Here is an 18,877-nt window from a genome sequence, read left to right on the forward strand (position 1 = left end):
ATGCAGATTTGTACTCCGGAACCGTAAGTTTATATTTTCTTTAGACAATTAATACACACGTTTAATTTTAGTACGCATTGTAGGCAAAAGCGTATGCTAACGAATTCGAATCCTGATTCGTATAAGCCGCTTCGAGTAAGTTGAATCACATTAATCCTGTACTATAAAATACCTTTATCGTGTCTATAAAACAATTTGATTTACCTGTGTTCTTTAACTCCTACGAATCACTACAAACTATTTCTGCTGTTCCTACCATGCAGCCTAATGATACATGACAATTAATTTTAATTGTGTAAGTAAATTTCCATGTACATATATTTTTTTATATCCATACAAAATTTTTCAATCCGAAGCTGTTTTTTATGCTGAATTAATATAAGTCTTGATATCTGTTTAAATTGAAAGATGATATATTCTTTTTATTTGAATGGTTTCAGAGATATTTAATAAAATAATTTTTTCAGTCCCAACATTGTGGGCTGTTTTCACCTTTCGAGCATGGCGAATTTCTTTTCACAAAGTACTACTGTTTGTTTATTTTAAATACAAATTCTTTTCTAATATACACCAACTTACAATTAGTATTACTGGAAATCGAATATACCTATGGAAAATGAGACGACATATCGGCTGTCCTATTGGGAATCTCCCCAAGTTACCATGGAGCCAGTTCTACCACGAAATAGTTTAGTTTCTGGCGATGGTGAAATATCAGACGAAACAACTTACAACGTAAGTTTCTGCCAACAATAAAAATCGTGTAGTAAAATTTCTAAGGTGTCTTTAGAAAGGAGAAGCTTCGATATTCAAATCTACGGTATATGCATTCACGAGAAAAATTTTTTCATAAATTCGTATAATTTTCGAGCAAAAAGTCTTCAGTTCTTCATGTGCTGTAGCATACAGTAGAACCCTCGAGATTTAAAATCAGTTTAGATTTGTTGCTATACTGTTCCTGTAAACGAGAAATGATCACAGATTAAACGTCGACCATTTTTCAAAAATCAGAAAGTCCGTGTTCGAATACGTTTTGGATACACTACACAAGTTGTTTCATAAAAAATACAAGACGGAATTTAGTTAGATTTCTCGCAATTTTGATAACAATATGTGGATGAAGAAATTTATTTAACAATTGACGGAGTCATGTTACGAGGCCACCCTGTATAGTTTCGTGATTAACAATTCGTGGTGCCTTTCGACAGCTTGTTTAACTAAGAAGCGATGGGTATTGCGTAGAATGAGAGAGAGAGATTCTCGTACAGGTTTTGCACCCCAAGTTCACCCTTGCGCAAATCAATGTTGGTAAAATTTCATTAAAAATAAGTAAAAACAAACAAGTTTCATTTATTGCATGAAGCGGTCTCATCGGTACACTATTTTTTGCTGCGCGTCCTTTTTTATTACCACGCTTATATTAGCTTGGCCAGTTGTCGTTGTCGTTGTCGTTGTTGTTCTTGTTGTTGTTCTTGTATGCGTCAAATCTTGTAAATCGAATTTTAAACCACTTCCCGATGAGCTAGAGACTTGAAACTGAAAACATAGCTCAGAACTGGATGACAATGCAATATTAAAAAACACATTAAAAAAAAAACTGTGCGTCTAGGAGAAAAAAAATTTCTATATTAACCGTCACACATCGCCGCGCGACGCTCGGTAGTACGTCACCACGTTCAGCGATCCCCACTCAGCGTGCCAGGGCTCCCTACTCCACTACATTTAAAAAAGACTAAAAAGTAGAAAATAAAAAATATATAGAAAATTATTTTTAAAAACCACGCTAATATTAAAATGCACAAAAGGAGAAAATCATTTTTTTAGACATTAGTGACTATGTATATGTATATAAAAGCGTGGAGCGCTAAATTATATTGACGTAGTCTTCGTGGGCGCTCCTCGCTTTCATTTACAGTCACTAATATCATGATTTTATTTAAATTTGTATATTAAATTTTTCTATCTATTCCGACACCAATTTTATAACAGAAGAAATTTTGATGTAATGGCTTAAAGTTTTGGGGATGAATATTACTAATCATTTAACTAGGTTCGGTATTTTATGGAGATCCAGGAAAAAAATTATTTTCTCGTTTTTAGTGCATTTTAATATAAGCGTGGTTTTTAAAAAGTTTCTTTTATATATTCTTTAAAATGGAAGTACACATGTTTTTATTGAAGCGTACTGAGTATTGAGCCTTATGTTTCCATCGCATTATAACATCGTTCATGCCTGTTTCTAACGTCACACAGCACTTCTCTGTACCCTCCAGTCCATGGTGACTTCTTCTGAACTCAAGGGAGATGATTTTGAAGTGTAATTAATTTTAAATATTCTTAATGGGGGTGAAATTGATTTGCGAAAGGGTGAAATTGGTTTGCAAAGGGTGTACATATTTGACATGCAAAAGGGCAAATTTGGAGTGCGAAACCTGTACAACTCGTTACACATAATATTGTTCTAGGCTAGTTACCTCGGAAATTGGTGTATGAAGCCGGACCCTTCCATCAGGCCATGTGAGAAACAATGGCTCGGCAGAGGTCCCATTCAGGACGTGACTACTCAGAAACATGACTATTCGTGGAAATCTATGCAACCAGAAGCACCGATCAAGCCCCAACCGAACCTATATCCCTATGCAGAAGCATTATCTGGTAAGAACAAGCGAAATAAGATGGTTGGGACCCCTCAAGCGCTTGCTTCCCCCACCAACCGTTGACATCCGTCCGGTTTTCCCCGCATTTGGCCTACTTTTTGGTGTGTCCGGGGACATTCGGGGGGATTTTCTTTAATCCTTTGCACTTCTTTGTCGAGTGTGATTCGACATCAGAGAAAGAAAAATGTAAATACAACGGGTTCTTATATACTTATATATTTGGTTCTTCCTTTATTAATTTTCTAGTTACAAACAAAAACAAATATAAGTTCCACAAATATAAATTACAACAAAGTTTGAGAGCTATATCTAATATAATAAGTAAATAAAATTGTTTAAAATAAGTAGCACAATCGAGGAGCTGTCGTTTGAAGTAAATTTCAAATAAAACACTTTTCAGATAGTAGAAAGTTGTTGGCAACAGAATTGTCAAAATAATTCGGAGTGCAAAGGGTTTTAAGGGTCTGGGATTGTCGATGCTACAATTGTCGTTGTCACTAACTAATTAAAAAGTTTTGACTGATGACTATTTTGCTATGACTAACATTCAAGAAGACTATTAGTCATTTTTAAATATTAGTTGATTATTGCCCTACTCTGTGGTGGGGAAGATTTTGCCTGCATTCAGGCAAATGTGCCCACGACTGTTCTCCAGGACCTTTTAAATCTGCCAAAACATCTTTTTTCTTTTAGATAATACAACATACAACCTAAGCTACTATCAATCGGGTTGCCAACTCCCCGCAGTATCGTATGCTCCTATAAGGAAATACGTTAAATCAGATATTCCAATAGAAGATTGTACAACGTACAAGCTTAGTTACTGGCCGAACGAAACCCCACAACCAGTAATTTCAATCACTAGCACAAATATACCATTCTATAAGTTTGTAACCATTTGGACGAATGAATTTTTAAATATTACAAATAATTTTTCGAGCACGATACAACTGGCATGTACAAAGGCTCCGAAAGAATATTCAGATTATATTGCGCGTTCAGTAATATTTTTTTATTTAACTAGATAATTTTATATCATTTTATATCTAACTATGTATACACTCCCATCGCGTTATAATTTCGCTGTACCTTATAGGAAAGATCATGGGGTCCTGAAAGAAAATACACGCCCCCCGTGAATCCCATGGAGGGCTGTACAACTCATAGATTGAGCTTCTGGCCACACTGCGAGAAAAAACGATCCCCGATCGTAATCCCAGAAACCGAGAACATATTAAATGCCGGGTGTTGTTCTGACAATAATACTACTTACCGTCTCAGTTATTATGGTTCCGAAGGCGACAAACAAAATCCTATTCGACATCCCGAAAATGTTCTGTTCCCATCCTGTCCTTTATCACACGACACCATACATCGAGTAAGACAAATTAATCAAAATATTAAATTGTGGCATATGAAATGTTCGATTTTAGAATGCATTCACTCACTCATTCATATTCTTTCTTACCTTTGATCAAGTGTATAACAATATTGCCAATAGACTAATTAACAAATCACCTTCGTACGTGTATAACGCTGTCCAACAGCCAAAAAGTATTTCGATTCCCACCATGCGATTCTTGTAGAGTTTTCCGAGCTGATTCCGAATCTGGTTTTAATTTTTTTTCCTATACGTCCAGTTTTTGAGAAAATGGAACTTAAAAAAAAGACATATTTTTCAACTTTAAACAAATATTGCGATGTTATTATAAAAGATATTGAATTGTTCTTTACAGCAAAAGATTCTGTAGACTTTCCCGAATACAGTGATATCGAATATTAATACATTATGATTGTTTAAACATGTTTAAACAATGATTAAAGACGGAGATGCACCACTTTTGCACCAATTTTTGCGGATATTTTCGAATTTATGTCAAAATATAAGGGTCCAGTGAAAAATTGAACTGTACCACGCGGAAGAGCAGACTTTTATCTTGAGAAACCCCCCTGTGAAGTTTGCATGGTCGACGTTTTTTTCGAACCAGAAAGCAAAATATCTTCGCGCGACATGAGTTTCCGCCAGTGGCGCTTGAGACGGGATAGGGCGCAGCGACGGGATACGGAGCAGCGAACGACCGTTCTGGTGGTGAGCGCCACTGGTGACAACTCATGTCGGGCGAAGATATTTTGCTTTCTGGTTCGAAGAAAACGTCGACCATGCAAACTTCATAGGGGGGTTTCTCAAGATAAAAGTCTGCTCTTTCGCGTGGTATAGTTCAATTTTTCGCTGGACCCTTATTTTTTGAGATAAATTCGAAAATATCCGCAAAAATTGATGCAGAAGTGGTGCATCTCCGTCTTTAATCATTGTTTAAACATGTTTAAACAATCATAATGTATTAATATTCGATATCACTGTATTCGGGAAAGTCTACAGAATCTTTTGCTGTAAAGAACAATTCAATATCTTTTATAATAACATCGCAATATTTGTTTAAAGTTGAAAAATATGTCTTTTTTTTAAACTCCATTTTCTCAAAAACTGGACGTATAGGAAAAAAATTAAAACCAGATTCGGAATCAGCGCGGAAAACTCTATAAGAATCGCATAGTGGGAATCGAAATACTTTTAAAAAGTTGAAATTTGTTGGACAGTGTAATCAATATGTTTCTTTCAGATGAGTTTCTTAGGAAACTGGTGTATGAAGCCAGATGCGGCGATAACACCATGCAGTAGGCAAATGTTAGGTAGAGGACCTATGCAGGATGTAACTACCCAAAAGCATGACTTTACGTGGAAGTGCATACCGACAGAATCAGAAATTCGTCCTGAAGATAATCTTATCTGTCCAGCTATACCTTTGGAAGGTATCTACGATCGGAGAACTAATCGTCTATTACGAGATGACAGTGATTTCGACAGTGGGGAGCAGAGGAATCTGTGGACCCCACTCTTACGTCTTCGTCAAGCGATTCGGCCAATAGCGGAAGACGTGTAGCGAGGAGTAGGGATATCACGTGGTCCCTAAAAGTTTCTCGCTGCCATCTCCTGATGGACGATCAGTACACTATTTCACCGTAAATAAGTATCTTCCTACAATTCTTTATAAATTCTTATAAAATTCTTTATAAAAAATGAAATAGATATGCATATATATATACATATACATGTATATATATGTATATGCAAGATTGCTCTTATACATGTAATTATTCGGTATAAGAGTAATAAAGAGTTGTAAAATAGAAGTTTGTATTATGAAAATTGAATGATACATTCAAATAACTTAAATACAGTTTACACTCAAAATATCAGATTGTTATTTCAATACATAAAAAGAAAAGCGGAAACACAAAATTCAAATCTTCAACACATCTTTATCAACAAAATGATAACGCTCTCAAAATGAGTAAAACGTTCTGCACTTATTTATATGTGTTGTCTAATACTAACTAAATAAGGAAACAATATTTATTTTGCTATTGTTAAATGTTAATAGTTTTGCTGTATTAAAAATTAAATTGAGATCTTAATTCTCTAAATTGTCACAATAATAAAGAATATTTGAAATTTTTTGCAGGTTGTACTACACACAGGCTGTCGTATCTATGCAACAACGCCCAACCGATGGTACCTATACAAAATTATGCCCCCGTACGTCGGTACAGCGCACCATGCATCCCAATGGAAGCAGAAACTACTATGCAACTGAGCTATCAACCTGTAGACGTTCCAGATCAAGTCCCGAAACCGTGGAGCAAGCAACAAGCTTATTATCCACCTGCTACACCAATGGAGGGCAATACCACATATAACAACAGGTTTTATTTAGTTTTATTTATCCTGCCTATAGTAAAAATTTTTTTCCTTTCGTTTTTATTTCTTTGCATCTCTTTGCTCTTTCTTATGTTCTACAATAAACTGTGATTTTTATCTTTGATCAATATTCGTGGACTACTTTAATTCATTTCGGTTTCAATCAACTGGAGTCATTTATTTACTACAAGTTCACAATACAAAATTTGTTCAGTCTACATTTAATTTTTGATTGTACCGAATCTTACAATTAGATTATTAACACTTTTTTAAAAGTGGATCACACGACTTGAATTTTTTTTTGAGAAATTAGAAGAGGCTCGTATGAAGCAAGCTTGCATAAAAAACTTGGGAAAGGCAGCTTTTATTATATTTTACAATTTCTCCGAAATTTTCATTACGCGTCATCTACTAAAGCTTCACAGAAAAACTGAATTAATTTAATCCATTTGTGAAAAAGTTCTCTGACGTAGTGTGTGTGATCAATTAAGTGAGTCATCGTGCGTAGAATGATCTCCAATTGCATCCCCTAATCTACCACATCTTCTACACAATTTTGCTATAGTTTGTTGTTCCTAAACATTGTGCACGCTCAATTACATTTACTTATTTGTTTCAGCTATTTTTCACCTGGTACGCCGTGTGCATAATCACTAGTGCCAACATTTTGCTTTCTAGAGTTCAAAATGTAAGTGTTTTACACATTGTTATCACTAGACATCCATTAAATTATTATATATGCCTATATTTTTACCAGCATATACGTCGGGAGTTGAGAGAAAATTATAATTAATGCAATCAAAGTAATTGCTGGTACGACAGAAATACTTTACCACATCTTTGAACAATGTCTTTTTAAGTGATACAATAGAATGTTGAAAAATAATTTAACACTCGATAGTATTTACAAGCTGACTAATTTTCAACATGGCTCGTAGACACATATTTGTAAAAATGTTTATAAAAATATTCTGTAGACACATGTATGTACAATAACAATAAATTTTTCATACAGAAATTCCTCGTGTTCATCATCTTGAGACGAGGAATCTCTCTGTCAGTAGCAACATTATCTAAAATATTCCCGGTCAAATTTGTTAATGATCGACTTTTAACTGAAATCAAGGAGAACTGTATAATCAAATACACATTCAATTTCTATCATAAAGTTTTATTAATTACATCTTTTTTTGTATTTTTCATGCATCTTGCTCGAAATATTTCCTATAACATAAACTACAAACTAGTAAAAGTCGAAACGATGGTTATCTGTGGTCAATTTAGACATTAACAGATTGACAGATATTTTTGCTAAAAAAAAAGGTCATTCAAATCATTTTCATGTTCAAAATGTTTCATGTTTTCACACATTTTCATGTTTCAAATTAAGTCTCAAGAACTACGTAAAATGCTTAGGGTTGGGATGGGGTCCGCAAAAAAAATGTTGTTCACGAAGAAGGGGGGCTCCGGATTACATAAGTTTAAGATCCACTGATAGAAAATTGATTTTTGTTATACGCATTGAATTTTTAATGTTTAATCGGAGACATAGTTATTTAACACTAACCCTACCACCGGTCAAATGACCGAATTCATATTTTTCATTTTATGATTATTGAAATTATGAAGTTGCACACATGGAAATTGATTCGATAAATTTTTTCGTCCAAGCACACATTGTATTAAAAATTGCGCGAGATCTAAGTGAACAGAGCCTTGTCATTTTTAACAGCTGAAATATTTTAATCGCTTTCAGAGCTCGGTACTATACCACCATCGGTCAGAATGACCGGTTCCAGATTTTTTATTTTACAATTATTAAAGTAATAAAAATGATTTTATAAGGAATGGTTGTATAGATATCTTTAGTAGAGCACGTATTACAATAGGGGCCGCACAAAGTCTAAATAAAATCAATCTTGTCATTTTGTATAAGTGAACAGAGAGAGAGTTACTTTTGAGGCTCGGTAAGTTTAGTGTTAAAGAAAAGTATTGTTCACATAGCAATGGGCACCTCTAACGTAGAGTGAGTCGTCAACGTGTTCAACAACTGACAATGAGTTTACTATTAATATCGAAACACTGAAATATTTGTCGAACGAATGTGTAATCAAATAGACACAAAATTCAGTTGTTCATAATTTTTGTCAAAAATATTTGTTAAAATACGACACGTTTTAGACAGTTTCCATTGGATATGAAATATATACGTCTTCATAAATGATCTGGTTATTTTGTGTTTTCTACTCAAAGATTATACGATTAAATTATACAATTATTATGTGACGTATTAATGATTCACACATGTAACAAATAATATTACAAAAACCTATTTGAAAATAAGTAATCAGGGTACACTATTAATGAAACCACGTTGTTAGACAAAGCTCAACGAATTTCCCATACTTCCAGATCTGGCTCTAGGCACAATGTTATCCGTAAATCTAATAATTACTTCCGTGACAGCCATATTTCCAGTTAGGAATTGAGGCATAGTTTCTATACCTGCTCGAGCTTGACGATCGAACGGATAGCCCATAGGACGTGCATCAGGATACTTCTTATCTCTCAGGCCGCAGTAACTAACTGCATCTGAACAACTAGACGACTCACCTTGTTCCACCTGAATGTAAAAAACACGCTGTTTCATCTTCATTCTTTGCTTTCAGTTTACTTTTCACTAGTGACAATTGACCACGTTTCTAATAAACAACGATGTTTCGATATACAGTTACTCAAATTAATATTCCGATGCTCTAAAAAAGACGATAACTTTTTTAATATTGTACCATACGATTTGAACTTTTTTGGGAAGGTAGAACAATTAGTTTACTACAGGATGTGAAAAGAAATTTTTTCAAAAATTGCAATCGATCGGAATTGTAGAGAAAACATTAAAAGTTGCAGTTCACAACTTTTTTATGTGGGCTTATATTGAAAATTTAAAAAATACGTTTTGTAGATCTGTATCAATTAAACCTATTCTGAAAATTTCGTCAAAATCGGTCGACGTTACAATGAGCTACAAACGTTTAAAGATTGTAAAAATTGCATCTCTTACATCTTTCAATGCCTGTTGTTTTTTCCCGCATCAACCCATTTCGATGAAACTTTCACAGTGCATATAATTGACACAGACCTACAAAACGTATTTTTTAAATTTCCGATATAGGCACACATAAAAAAGTTGTAAAATGCAACTTGTATTTTTTCTACAATCCCGATCAATTGCTATTTTTGAAACAAATATTTTTCACATCCTGCAGTAAACTAATTGCTCTAGCTTTCCAAAAAAGTTCAAATCGTATAGCACAATATTAAAGAAGTTATCGTCTTTTTTAAAGCGTCCGAATATTAATTCGAGTAACTGTACGTGTTACGAGACAGGTCTGTGGTTATACAACACGATTCACTGTACAAATTAATAAAGATCGAGTCTAGCACTGTACCCGAGTAACTGTTCTATTGGTCAAATACTCATGTTCCACTGAATAGTACGGATAATCGAGGTTCCACTGTGTATCGTAGATGAAATAACTAAATGTGATCCGAACTGTGTCGTGTTTGGTGTCGTTTCAACCAGCAAAATGTCACGAATACGTCGGTGAAAGTTTCATAGAAAGAATCATTAGAAGGAAAGTGTTGTGATCGGTCAATGGTCAATTTTCTGGAGCATACAATACAGCAAATGATTACACAAAATGTACTCACAGCATCGTCATCATAATTTGACACCATAATGAAAAGATCCGTACGATAGCCTGCTTTGGTTCCTTTAGGCACTAACATATGCTGCGGCCACCCACATCCACAGAAATTAAAAGAGTCCAAAGATTCGGCACCAACTGGTCTGTTCTCTTCTAAATTTCGGAATGTTCTTTCGAAGGGAATAGTCACCGATGATTCTGTTGACTTGCGCTCAATTGTGTTCTGTCCTGGTTGCACTGTAATACAACGCGCGCGGACGACAAAATTAAAAATATTCCACGCAAAATCATACTTTCTTTTTATTAACCCTCATACGTCCCTCGTGTTAATTTGACACAGTTTTCCCGAAATAAGTTATACTGTTCTGTTATTTGTAGCTTTTATTCGAAACCACGTGACTTTTACTTTTTTAACGCGAAACACATAACCGAAAAGCCTAAGATGTAAATGTTAACTCATCAATTTGAAAAAAACATTGAAACAAGAAAGCGAGCTAATAAAAACGTGGTAAATATAACTGTTTTTATCTGGTTATTTTATTGATCTTTTATCACTGTGCCAATTTGACACCGGGACGGATGGGGGTTAAGAAATTACCGAAACAAGCAATTTGTGGATATGCAATTTAAGCGTTCGCCATTTCACTAATTTCCAGAAAAAATATTTCTATATAACGAAAAAGTAACAAACTCGATTACGATATAAGAACTAAAAACGTAATTGAAACGATTAAGAAAATAAATAAATGTGCCACCTGTACATTGAAATTAATGGAATTGTTATTTTGCATAAAAATGTGCAGCCTATTTTACAAATGGAAAATCCTACATGAACTGATTAAATGTTTGAAGAAGATAATAATGATGAAGAAGATAACATACGGTTGACAGTGAACTTGTCCAGCTCGATCATTAAATTCTTCTGATGTCTATACGTGAAGGGTAGTCCACGTTCATCTTCTTTGGGGCCAATGAAGATGCGTACTGTTCCTCGTTTCAGTGATTTGTTGCGATTGTTAACAATAATTGTATAGGTGAAGTCGGAATGGTTCAGGTGAGTAAATTTGACGAGCACTGCTCCTCGAGGAGTGAAATCAAGTCCACGAGACAAATCAACCACGCTCTGAGTCCAAAAGGTGTTTAAAACGTTGCGCTGCTGATTTGACGTCAATCGAATATCTTCTATTTCAACTCCAGGATATTCCAACTAATAATATTAATATTCGTTTATTTTCATGACACATATTCTAGATTTATACGTTCTGTGATTCCGTGTATATATAAAATTGTATGTCGCCACCACTTTAGCGTGATTCTGCACCTCTAGATAGGTGAGGATTTGTTACAAAAATGGACCGCAAAAGTGACCTTAACCCTTAGCAATCGAGTGGCGACTCTGAGGCGCCACTAAAAATTGCTGTACCATTATTCAAAATATTGTTTACATTACTAAATATGTTAGTGTCTATTCAATTACTAAACATTTAAGTATTGCGTGAGGTATAATATCAATTTCATATTCATACAAAGAAAAGAATTAATATAGAACGGAATTATTCTAGGTCGAAAGAATGTTTAATTTTCCAGTTAAAATAGGTCCGAGTGCAAAGGGTCAACATTGAATCCCATGGGCAAAACTGTTTTTTATTTCATCCTATAGTACTCATCGCGACGAACAAAAGTCTACGAGGAACTATAGGTCTCAATTCAACCGTTCTCTTAAAAAACGACTTTAAAGATTGGCCAACTATTTTATTCTGTATGTCTACAGGGTGTCTTAAAATGGAATAAACGTGGAGGGGACGTTTCTACACGGGAAAATAAGTCGAAAATATGAAATAAATTTTTTCATTTGATTCGTTGTTTTCGAGCAAATTGACTAACAATCCGTCAAGCTCGCGTGCCTAGCGTTCTTACGAAGTAGAATGAGTCGGTCATGGACAGACACGTCAGACGATTCCTATTCAAAATAGTCCGCGTGTTCGTCGAATTTTCAAATTCAAATTTCTCGGAAAGGAGGTGACAAATGAAAAAAATTTGTTCTATATTTTCTCATGTTGAATCATCCCCTCCACGTTTATACCATCTTGGGACACCCCACATGGTCCTAATAAACTACTATACTATAATACTAATCCCAACAAAAACATTCTGTAAACAGGAGCCAAGTTCTTATGGCCGTAAAAAGTTGTGAGATCAAACAAAATACGGCCAAGTTCGTTAGCTTAGAAATACCTCTTGCAATACTGAAAAAAGCGTTTGTAAAAATTAGTTAGAAAGAACGCTATTTAATTTTTAAAGAGTCACATGGAGGGCTAAATTATTCAAACTTGGCCGCTACCTAACACCTTTTATGGTCATTGGTTTAAAGAGTAGCGGCCAAGTTTGAATAATTTAGCCCTCCATCTTTAAAAATTAAATAGCGTTCTTTTTAACTAATTTTTACAAACGCTGTTTTCAGTATTGCAAGAGGTATTTCTAAGCTAACGAACTTGGCCGTATTTTGTTTGATCTCACAACTTTTTACGGCCATAAGAACTTGGCTCCTGTTTACAGAATGTTTTTGTTGGGATTTCATCACTTTTCGTTGAAATTCCATCAATTATCAAGTTTATGGTTAAGCCTTTTGAAAATTTCGTTATTTTTGCGGTAGGACGCACCGTTCCCGAGATACAGCCATTTCCTATATGTTCTATCCTACGTACCTATTTCGTAATGTTTTTTTTCAATACCACCCCTTTAAGGTGTAAAATTTCAAACTTTGACAATTATTCCTTCGATGGTTTGTTATGGTAGACCTGTGTGCCAAATTTCAAGCTTGTAGGTCAATGGGAAGTACCCAAAAGGTTTTGATGATCTGTCAGTCAGTCAGTCAGTCAGTCAGTCAGTCAGTCAGTCAGTCAGTCAGTGACAAATTTAACGATTTTTGAGGTCCTATATCTCGGAACCTACTAATGTTGGAAGATTAATGTTTTGTCAATATTGAGACATGATAGCATTTAACAACTGTACGAAATTATATCTCTCCATCTGCCTCCAGTGCCGAGTTATAAGCCTCTAAAAAACGGCTAAATTGTTTCGTGTAAAAGGTGGTAGTGCAAGAACTTGGCTGGTGCACTACCGTGCACCTAGATATGTGAGACAGATACGATGAAATAAAATGTTAAGGTGAATTTTGCGGTCCATTTTTGTAACAGATCTGCACCGATCCAGAGGTGCAGAATCAGGCAATAGTGGTCACGACATATAATTTTGAAACACCTCGTACATTTTATGTACACATATGCTGACCTGTTGAACAGTATATGCTGGCAGAGTGCTCTTATACTCTTGGAAAACGTCATCAACGAAAGCATGCCATCTGTAGAACATTGGATCCCTCATGTCAGTGGCTTGGTCAGACATAACACCGAAAGGCTCCTAAGAGTAACACAAGAATGAATCCATTAATTAGTTATTTATACAATAGAAATTCAAGAAAGAATCAGCATGAAAAATCAACTTTTCGAAGATACTAAACAGGACTTCGACTGTAATCATTAAACAGCGGATTTTATGGATTTATGAAGAAAATGAGTAGGTGTAATTTAGAACAGTGAAAACATTAGAAGACATTAAACATACTGTTACAATGTTGTCAACCTATTCAACATATTAAGAATGAAAATAAATTTCTATTTCGCTCCAGTTTGTGACAAATCAGGTAAAAAGCTTTCTAATAATCACGTTTAAAAGTCGAATGCACTGATCGTCCATCAGCAGATGGCAGTGAGAAACTGGTAGGGATCACGTGATATCCCTACTCCGCGCTACACTTCCCGCCAGAGCCTAAGCGTAAGAGTAGGAGATCTGCGACTCACAGTCGAAATCTCTGCCATCTTCTGATGGACGATCAGTACTCGTCATGAAAATATGGCAATTTTTTAGATAATGGCGAATGTACTGTAGAGCAGAAATCTGTGGTTGTCAGGATAAACGCCGCACAGTGGGACCTTTCGTCCAAATCGGAGACAAACTCAAAGAACTTTCGATAGAAATGAGGTAGAGCGATGAAATTTTTTTAAAATTAAAGCTGAAACTTTGCAGAATATGGGAAAAATAGGGAGATTATGGTACGAACGTTTTATAACTTTAAGAAAATTCGTTAAACTTTCACAATTTCAAGAAAATTGCGGTTTTTTCAATACCACGTGCGGAAAATTTTTTTTTTTTAAGATGCTACACATCATTTCCTGTAGATTTTTTCACGCTGATTTCAAATCTGGTCTCAAAATTTGTCTGCGACCTCAATATTCTGCCAAGTTTCAGCTTTAATTTTAAAAAAATTTCATCGCTCTACCTCATTTCTATCGAAAGTTCTTTGATTTTGTCTCCGATTTGGACGAGAGGTCCCACTGTGCGCCGCATGTCACATACACTACTGTCCATAAGTATTTGAACACATTCAGTTTATCGAAAATATACAAAAGTATTTAAAATAAGGCACCCCAATGTAAACTTTTACCATAGTATTTCTTTTATATTTGTATTTAATAATACAGATAATATTCAACATCAACTACTGTGAATAAAAAGATAATAAGAAAAATTGAACGAAAACTGGTCGAGGTTTCAAGTGTTTCTCCGCTCTATCTAGTTACTATTTCCAGGTTGTTGCTAGATTGCCTCGAATTGTAAACGCCATAATTGCCCAGCGAGGTGGATATATTGATGAACGAAGTGTTTAATAACTTTCATCTATTTACTGATAAAATCCTTAACATGTAATTCATGTAATGCTTCTATGTCAATCATATACATTTATATTCATTCTACTTCTTGAGCGGGGGTGTACGTGTAAATGAAATTCTCCGATTTCGAAATATTTACCAAGTAACGATGATCCGGATCATGGCAATAACCGATAAGAACATGGCCCATGTTATGAAGATCGCCATACAAGTTTCGATTAGGAGACATGATGCTGGCTTCCATGATATTTCCCAATACGTCGATACCGGTTTTCTCACTTAATGGTACTCGTTCGCCTGTTGGACTAGTCACAGATCCAGTGTGAATAGCTTCGTATATGCGATCTCGCCATCTTTCTAGATCCTGGATATCGACGTTTAACTGATCCGCTGGACGATTAACGTCTTTAAGAACGGCGCCACTATGGCGAGCAGGCCAGGTACGACTAGATACGATAGAGTCTAGCTTTGGGAAATAAGCTTCAGGAATCGGCTCGCGCCAATTAATAAAGCGCTTCACACGACCGAGTCGATTGCACAAACGTTCGCAGTTGTACCTAAATGTGTAACAGATGATCAGTCTTTGGTATCTGATATTCAGATGATCTCGTTGTTTGTGTATTGTATATTGTTTAATGTGAACATACCGTGCTTGGATTTGTTGATGCATGTAGTAAAAAAGTTCCCCTCGACGATCTTTGCCTACGATCTTAATGTTCCCTTCGAATGGGTAAACCAAATGCCAATGCCAATGATGCAGATTGATGCCAATGTCCTCCCTCCAGTATGCGACACGATGCTCTTCATCAAGATCTGAGGCACTGTAATCTCGAGGAATCTCAATTGGGATCTGCATTCAACGAAAACGTTTCAACTTGAACGAAATCTCGTGACTTCTAATGAATGAAGAGCAGCAAGATGGTTTATTATTTATTTTCTCATTTATTTGTAGTATAACCATATAATCAATCATTTTGTACAAATACATGGAAATATTAGTACCGTAAGCAAAGTAAGTACAGTATACAGGGTCTGTACGGAAAGTAATGCGATCACACTTAAAAAAAAAAAATCTATTAAACATACGGGTACAAATAGGGATTACAATTCCGGTATACCGAATACCGGTATTTCGTGCTATTTTGCAATTTCGTGAAACCGGTATTTGCTAAGGTAGAATACCGGTATTTTCGGTATTAGCTATAAATAATAAATATTTTTTTTTGGGGCATCTATTCTTATTTGAAATACGTTTGCCGCTGAAATCTGTATTTAGAAACTTCTGATTTTGATTTCGAAGAGAGTGACAATGAAGAAAATAATAATACAATTGTTGAATGTACCTCATTTGAATATGACGAAGATAATAGTAACGAGGACGAAATATTATCTTATCAAGGATTGCTTCCTATAATTAAGAAAATTCCAAAAGTTGTCAAAATATTTATACGTTTCCCTACTAAAAATGCCGTTTTACAAAAAGATATACTTACTGAAGTAAAAAAAGAACTTATGCTAATATTAGATTCTAAAACACGCTGGAACAGTTCGTTATTAATGATGGAACGATTTTTGAAATTAAAAAATCCAATTCAGAAAGCATTGATTGACTTAAATTTAGAAATTAATTTTTCCGATAGTGAATTCGAGATTTAATATCAAAAACTGTATCAGCTCTGCTTCCAATAAAAGCTGGCTGTGGAAGCATTATGTCGGAAGGATTTCAACTTATTCACAGCGAATGCAGCAATAAATTTTATGTTGCAATCACTTATAGATCAGGACACGCCACTGTCTGAGGAATTATACAGTGCATTGAAAATTCGTATACAGGAAAGGCATAGTGAACTAGACAATTATAACGACTTTAAAAAAGAAAACGGAAAGGAAGAAAAGAAGCTAACAAGGCCAAATTTAATTAAGTTCGTCGTCGATTTCCACAAAAACATTTATGAAAACCAAACAGAAACCTATCCAGAAGAATTCGTTGAAGATGATGTTGATGTTGATAACGAAAAAGAATTGTCCTCCGAGAAGAAATTACAATTAGCTGTAAATAAAAAAATTGCCACGAACAATAATACAAAAAATAGATTTATCCAAAACCGTCAGACGAGAGACCGAGTTGTTAGAAGATGAAGGACATCGAGGCAAATATTTAGAGAAGGTATATCGCTTATTATTAACAGTACCACCAACCAGCGTGGATGCGGAAAGAGCATTTTCAACTGCAGGTAATTTGTGCAGAAAAATACGATCAAGGCTTAATAACAGTTCAATAGATGCATTATGTTTTTTACAATCACATTTCAAAAGTATGAAGTCAATGAATTAGTTAATGTTTTTTCTATTAAACAACTGTGTTTTTGTACCTTCATGAAAATTCCTAATACCGGTATACCGGTACAACGTTTAAAAAAATACCGAATACCGGTATTGTATTTTTAATCCGGTATTGCAATCCCTAGGTACAAACCTTTACATTTCTTAAAACCAGGATCCTTGGGCGTCGACACATTTTTTCCAGCGCGATTTCCATGCTTCGTATGCTCCCTGGAAGGCGTTTTTTGGAACCTCTCGTAGTACCTTCGTCACAGCCACTTTGACGCGTTCCACGCTTTCAAAATGGCATACTTTTAGCACATTTTTAATTTTTGGAAACAAGAAGAAGTCGGCGGGAGACAAGTCAGGACTGTACGCGCGGCGGGGGTTGAGGAAGTGTTGTGATCCAAATAAGAAGTACCGTTTACTGTTTTCCCCGTAATCTACGGAAAAGTTTTGGTTGGAAGTGCTCGACGAGGCTGCGACGAGGGTACTACGAGAGGCTCCAGATAACGCCTTCCAGGGAGCATACGAAGCATGGAAATCGCGCTGGAAAAAATGTGTCGACGCCCAAGGATCCTACTTTAAAGAATTTTAAAGGTTTGTACTTTGTACTGATATATTCAATAGATCAAAAAAAAAAAAATGTGATCGCATTACTTTCCGGACAGACCCTGTACATTACTATCTCAAATCTAAAATGGAGTGAGAAATTATGAAATTATAAAATGGAAAACGTAGTATGGTAAACAATTATGAAAAACTATAGAATAGAAACAATAATATAGTAAACAATTATGAAACTATAAATTAGAAACTGTAATAAATTAAAAAATTTGATTTGCAGCCACACAAAAATGTTCGTACACAAGGGCGTGGTTCATTCAATTTAATTGTACTAAACCCCTTAAAGATCTCAATTGTGAAATATTATTTGTACATCGCGTAAAAATGTTACTAAAAAATTAGAAAAGTTGAGTTGAATAAATGTTATTAATGTCCCCGAATACACTTGTGAGCTACTGCATAGTCTCGTACCCTTGATCCTGGAGGCACAAGATTAGCTTCCTCCTGGGCTCTAGTAAATATTGCACCATCTACGAATTTATTCGGAAATACTTCGGTCAATGGTGGTACTGGCAGATCCTTCGTATCAGGACGATGCAATATTGCTACTGACAGAGCATAAATAAACATGTACGGGTTTACACGATCGCGACAGTAAACTGCTACAGATAGGAAGTCATCGTATGTCCTCATGCCTATAAAATATAATATTACAAGTGGTTAAATAGAATGAAATGTAAGTATATTTATATTTACTCAGATATAAAATACTTGTATACACAAGTATAGCATATTGTAACTGTTTGTGAAAAGATTGAAACATCAAATTGCACACACTTAAAGAAGAGAGCGACAAATTAATCAGTCCTATTAAATTCATACTACATGTGAGAAGTACCCGTACATATTATTCGATAGTTTGTTAATTCACCATAAAATTGTACATAAGTATGCTATTTAATAAAAATTCGTACTAACTATAGGACAGTACACGGTAAATCCATTGCTTTCTCTATTAGCAAAACTTTTATATTTGTGTAATATGTAGATTGAAGGTTTCTTCCTTTTACGACAAAAATGTGTGCTTCAAATCACACTAGTCAAAGTTTCAGAGCAATTTAAATACGTTAACAT

At 35.0% G+C, this 18,877-nt stretch overlaps 2 protein-coding genes across 2 annotated transcripts in view; one reads left to right on the forward strand and one right to left on the reverse strand.

Moving 5' to 3' along the window:
* Positions 1 to 7,693, forward strand: LOC143213673 (uncharacterized). The gene is made up of 9 exons (XM_076433727.1): positions 1 to 23; positions 84 to 135; positions 586 to 735; positions 2,466 to 2,655; positions 3,351 to 3,505; positions 3,754 to 4,035; positions 5,279 to 5,468; positions 6,182 to 6,422; positions 7,037 to 7,693. The coding sequence occupies exons 1-9, from the start codon at positions 1 to 3 to the stop codon at positions 7,065 to 7,067; spliced, it is 1,314 nt and encodes a 437-aa protein (XP_076289842.1). The 3' UTR covers positions 7,068 to 7,693.
* LOC143213674 (uncharacterized) overlaps positions 7,573 to 18,877 on the reverse strand; it is a 22,485-nt gene continuing 11,180 nt past the window's right edge. The window contains exons 12-18 of the mRNA XM_076433728.1: positions 18,215 to 18,438; positions 15,502 to 15,704; positions 14,994 to 15,411; positions 13,416 to 13,544; positions 11,007 to 11,331; positions 10,129 to 10,361; positions 7,573 to 9,040 (exon numbers count right to left, since the gene is read on the reverse strand). Of these exons, the coding sequence (XP_076289843.1) occupies positions 8,795 to 9,040; positions 10,129 to 10,361; positions 11,007 to 11,331; positions 13,416 to 13,544; positions 14,994 to 15,411; positions 15,502 to 15,704; positions 18,215 to 18,438 (1,778 nt within the window). The 3' untranslated portion in view covers positions 7,573 to 8,794. The remainder of the gene's footprint in view (positions 9,041 to 10,128; positions 10,362 to 11,006; positions 11,332 to 13,415; positions 13,545 to 14,993; positions 15,412 to 15,501; positions 15,705 to 18,214; positions 18,439 to 18,877) is intronic.

This window comes from Lasioglossum baleicum, chromosome 11 (genome assembly GCF_051020765.1).
Source record: "Lasioglossum baleicum chromosome 11, iyLasBale1, whole genome shotgun sequence".
Taxonomy (NCBI): domain Eukaryota; kingdom Metazoa; phylum Arthropoda; class Insecta; order Hymenoptera; family Halictidae; genus Lasioglossum; species Lasioglossum baleicum.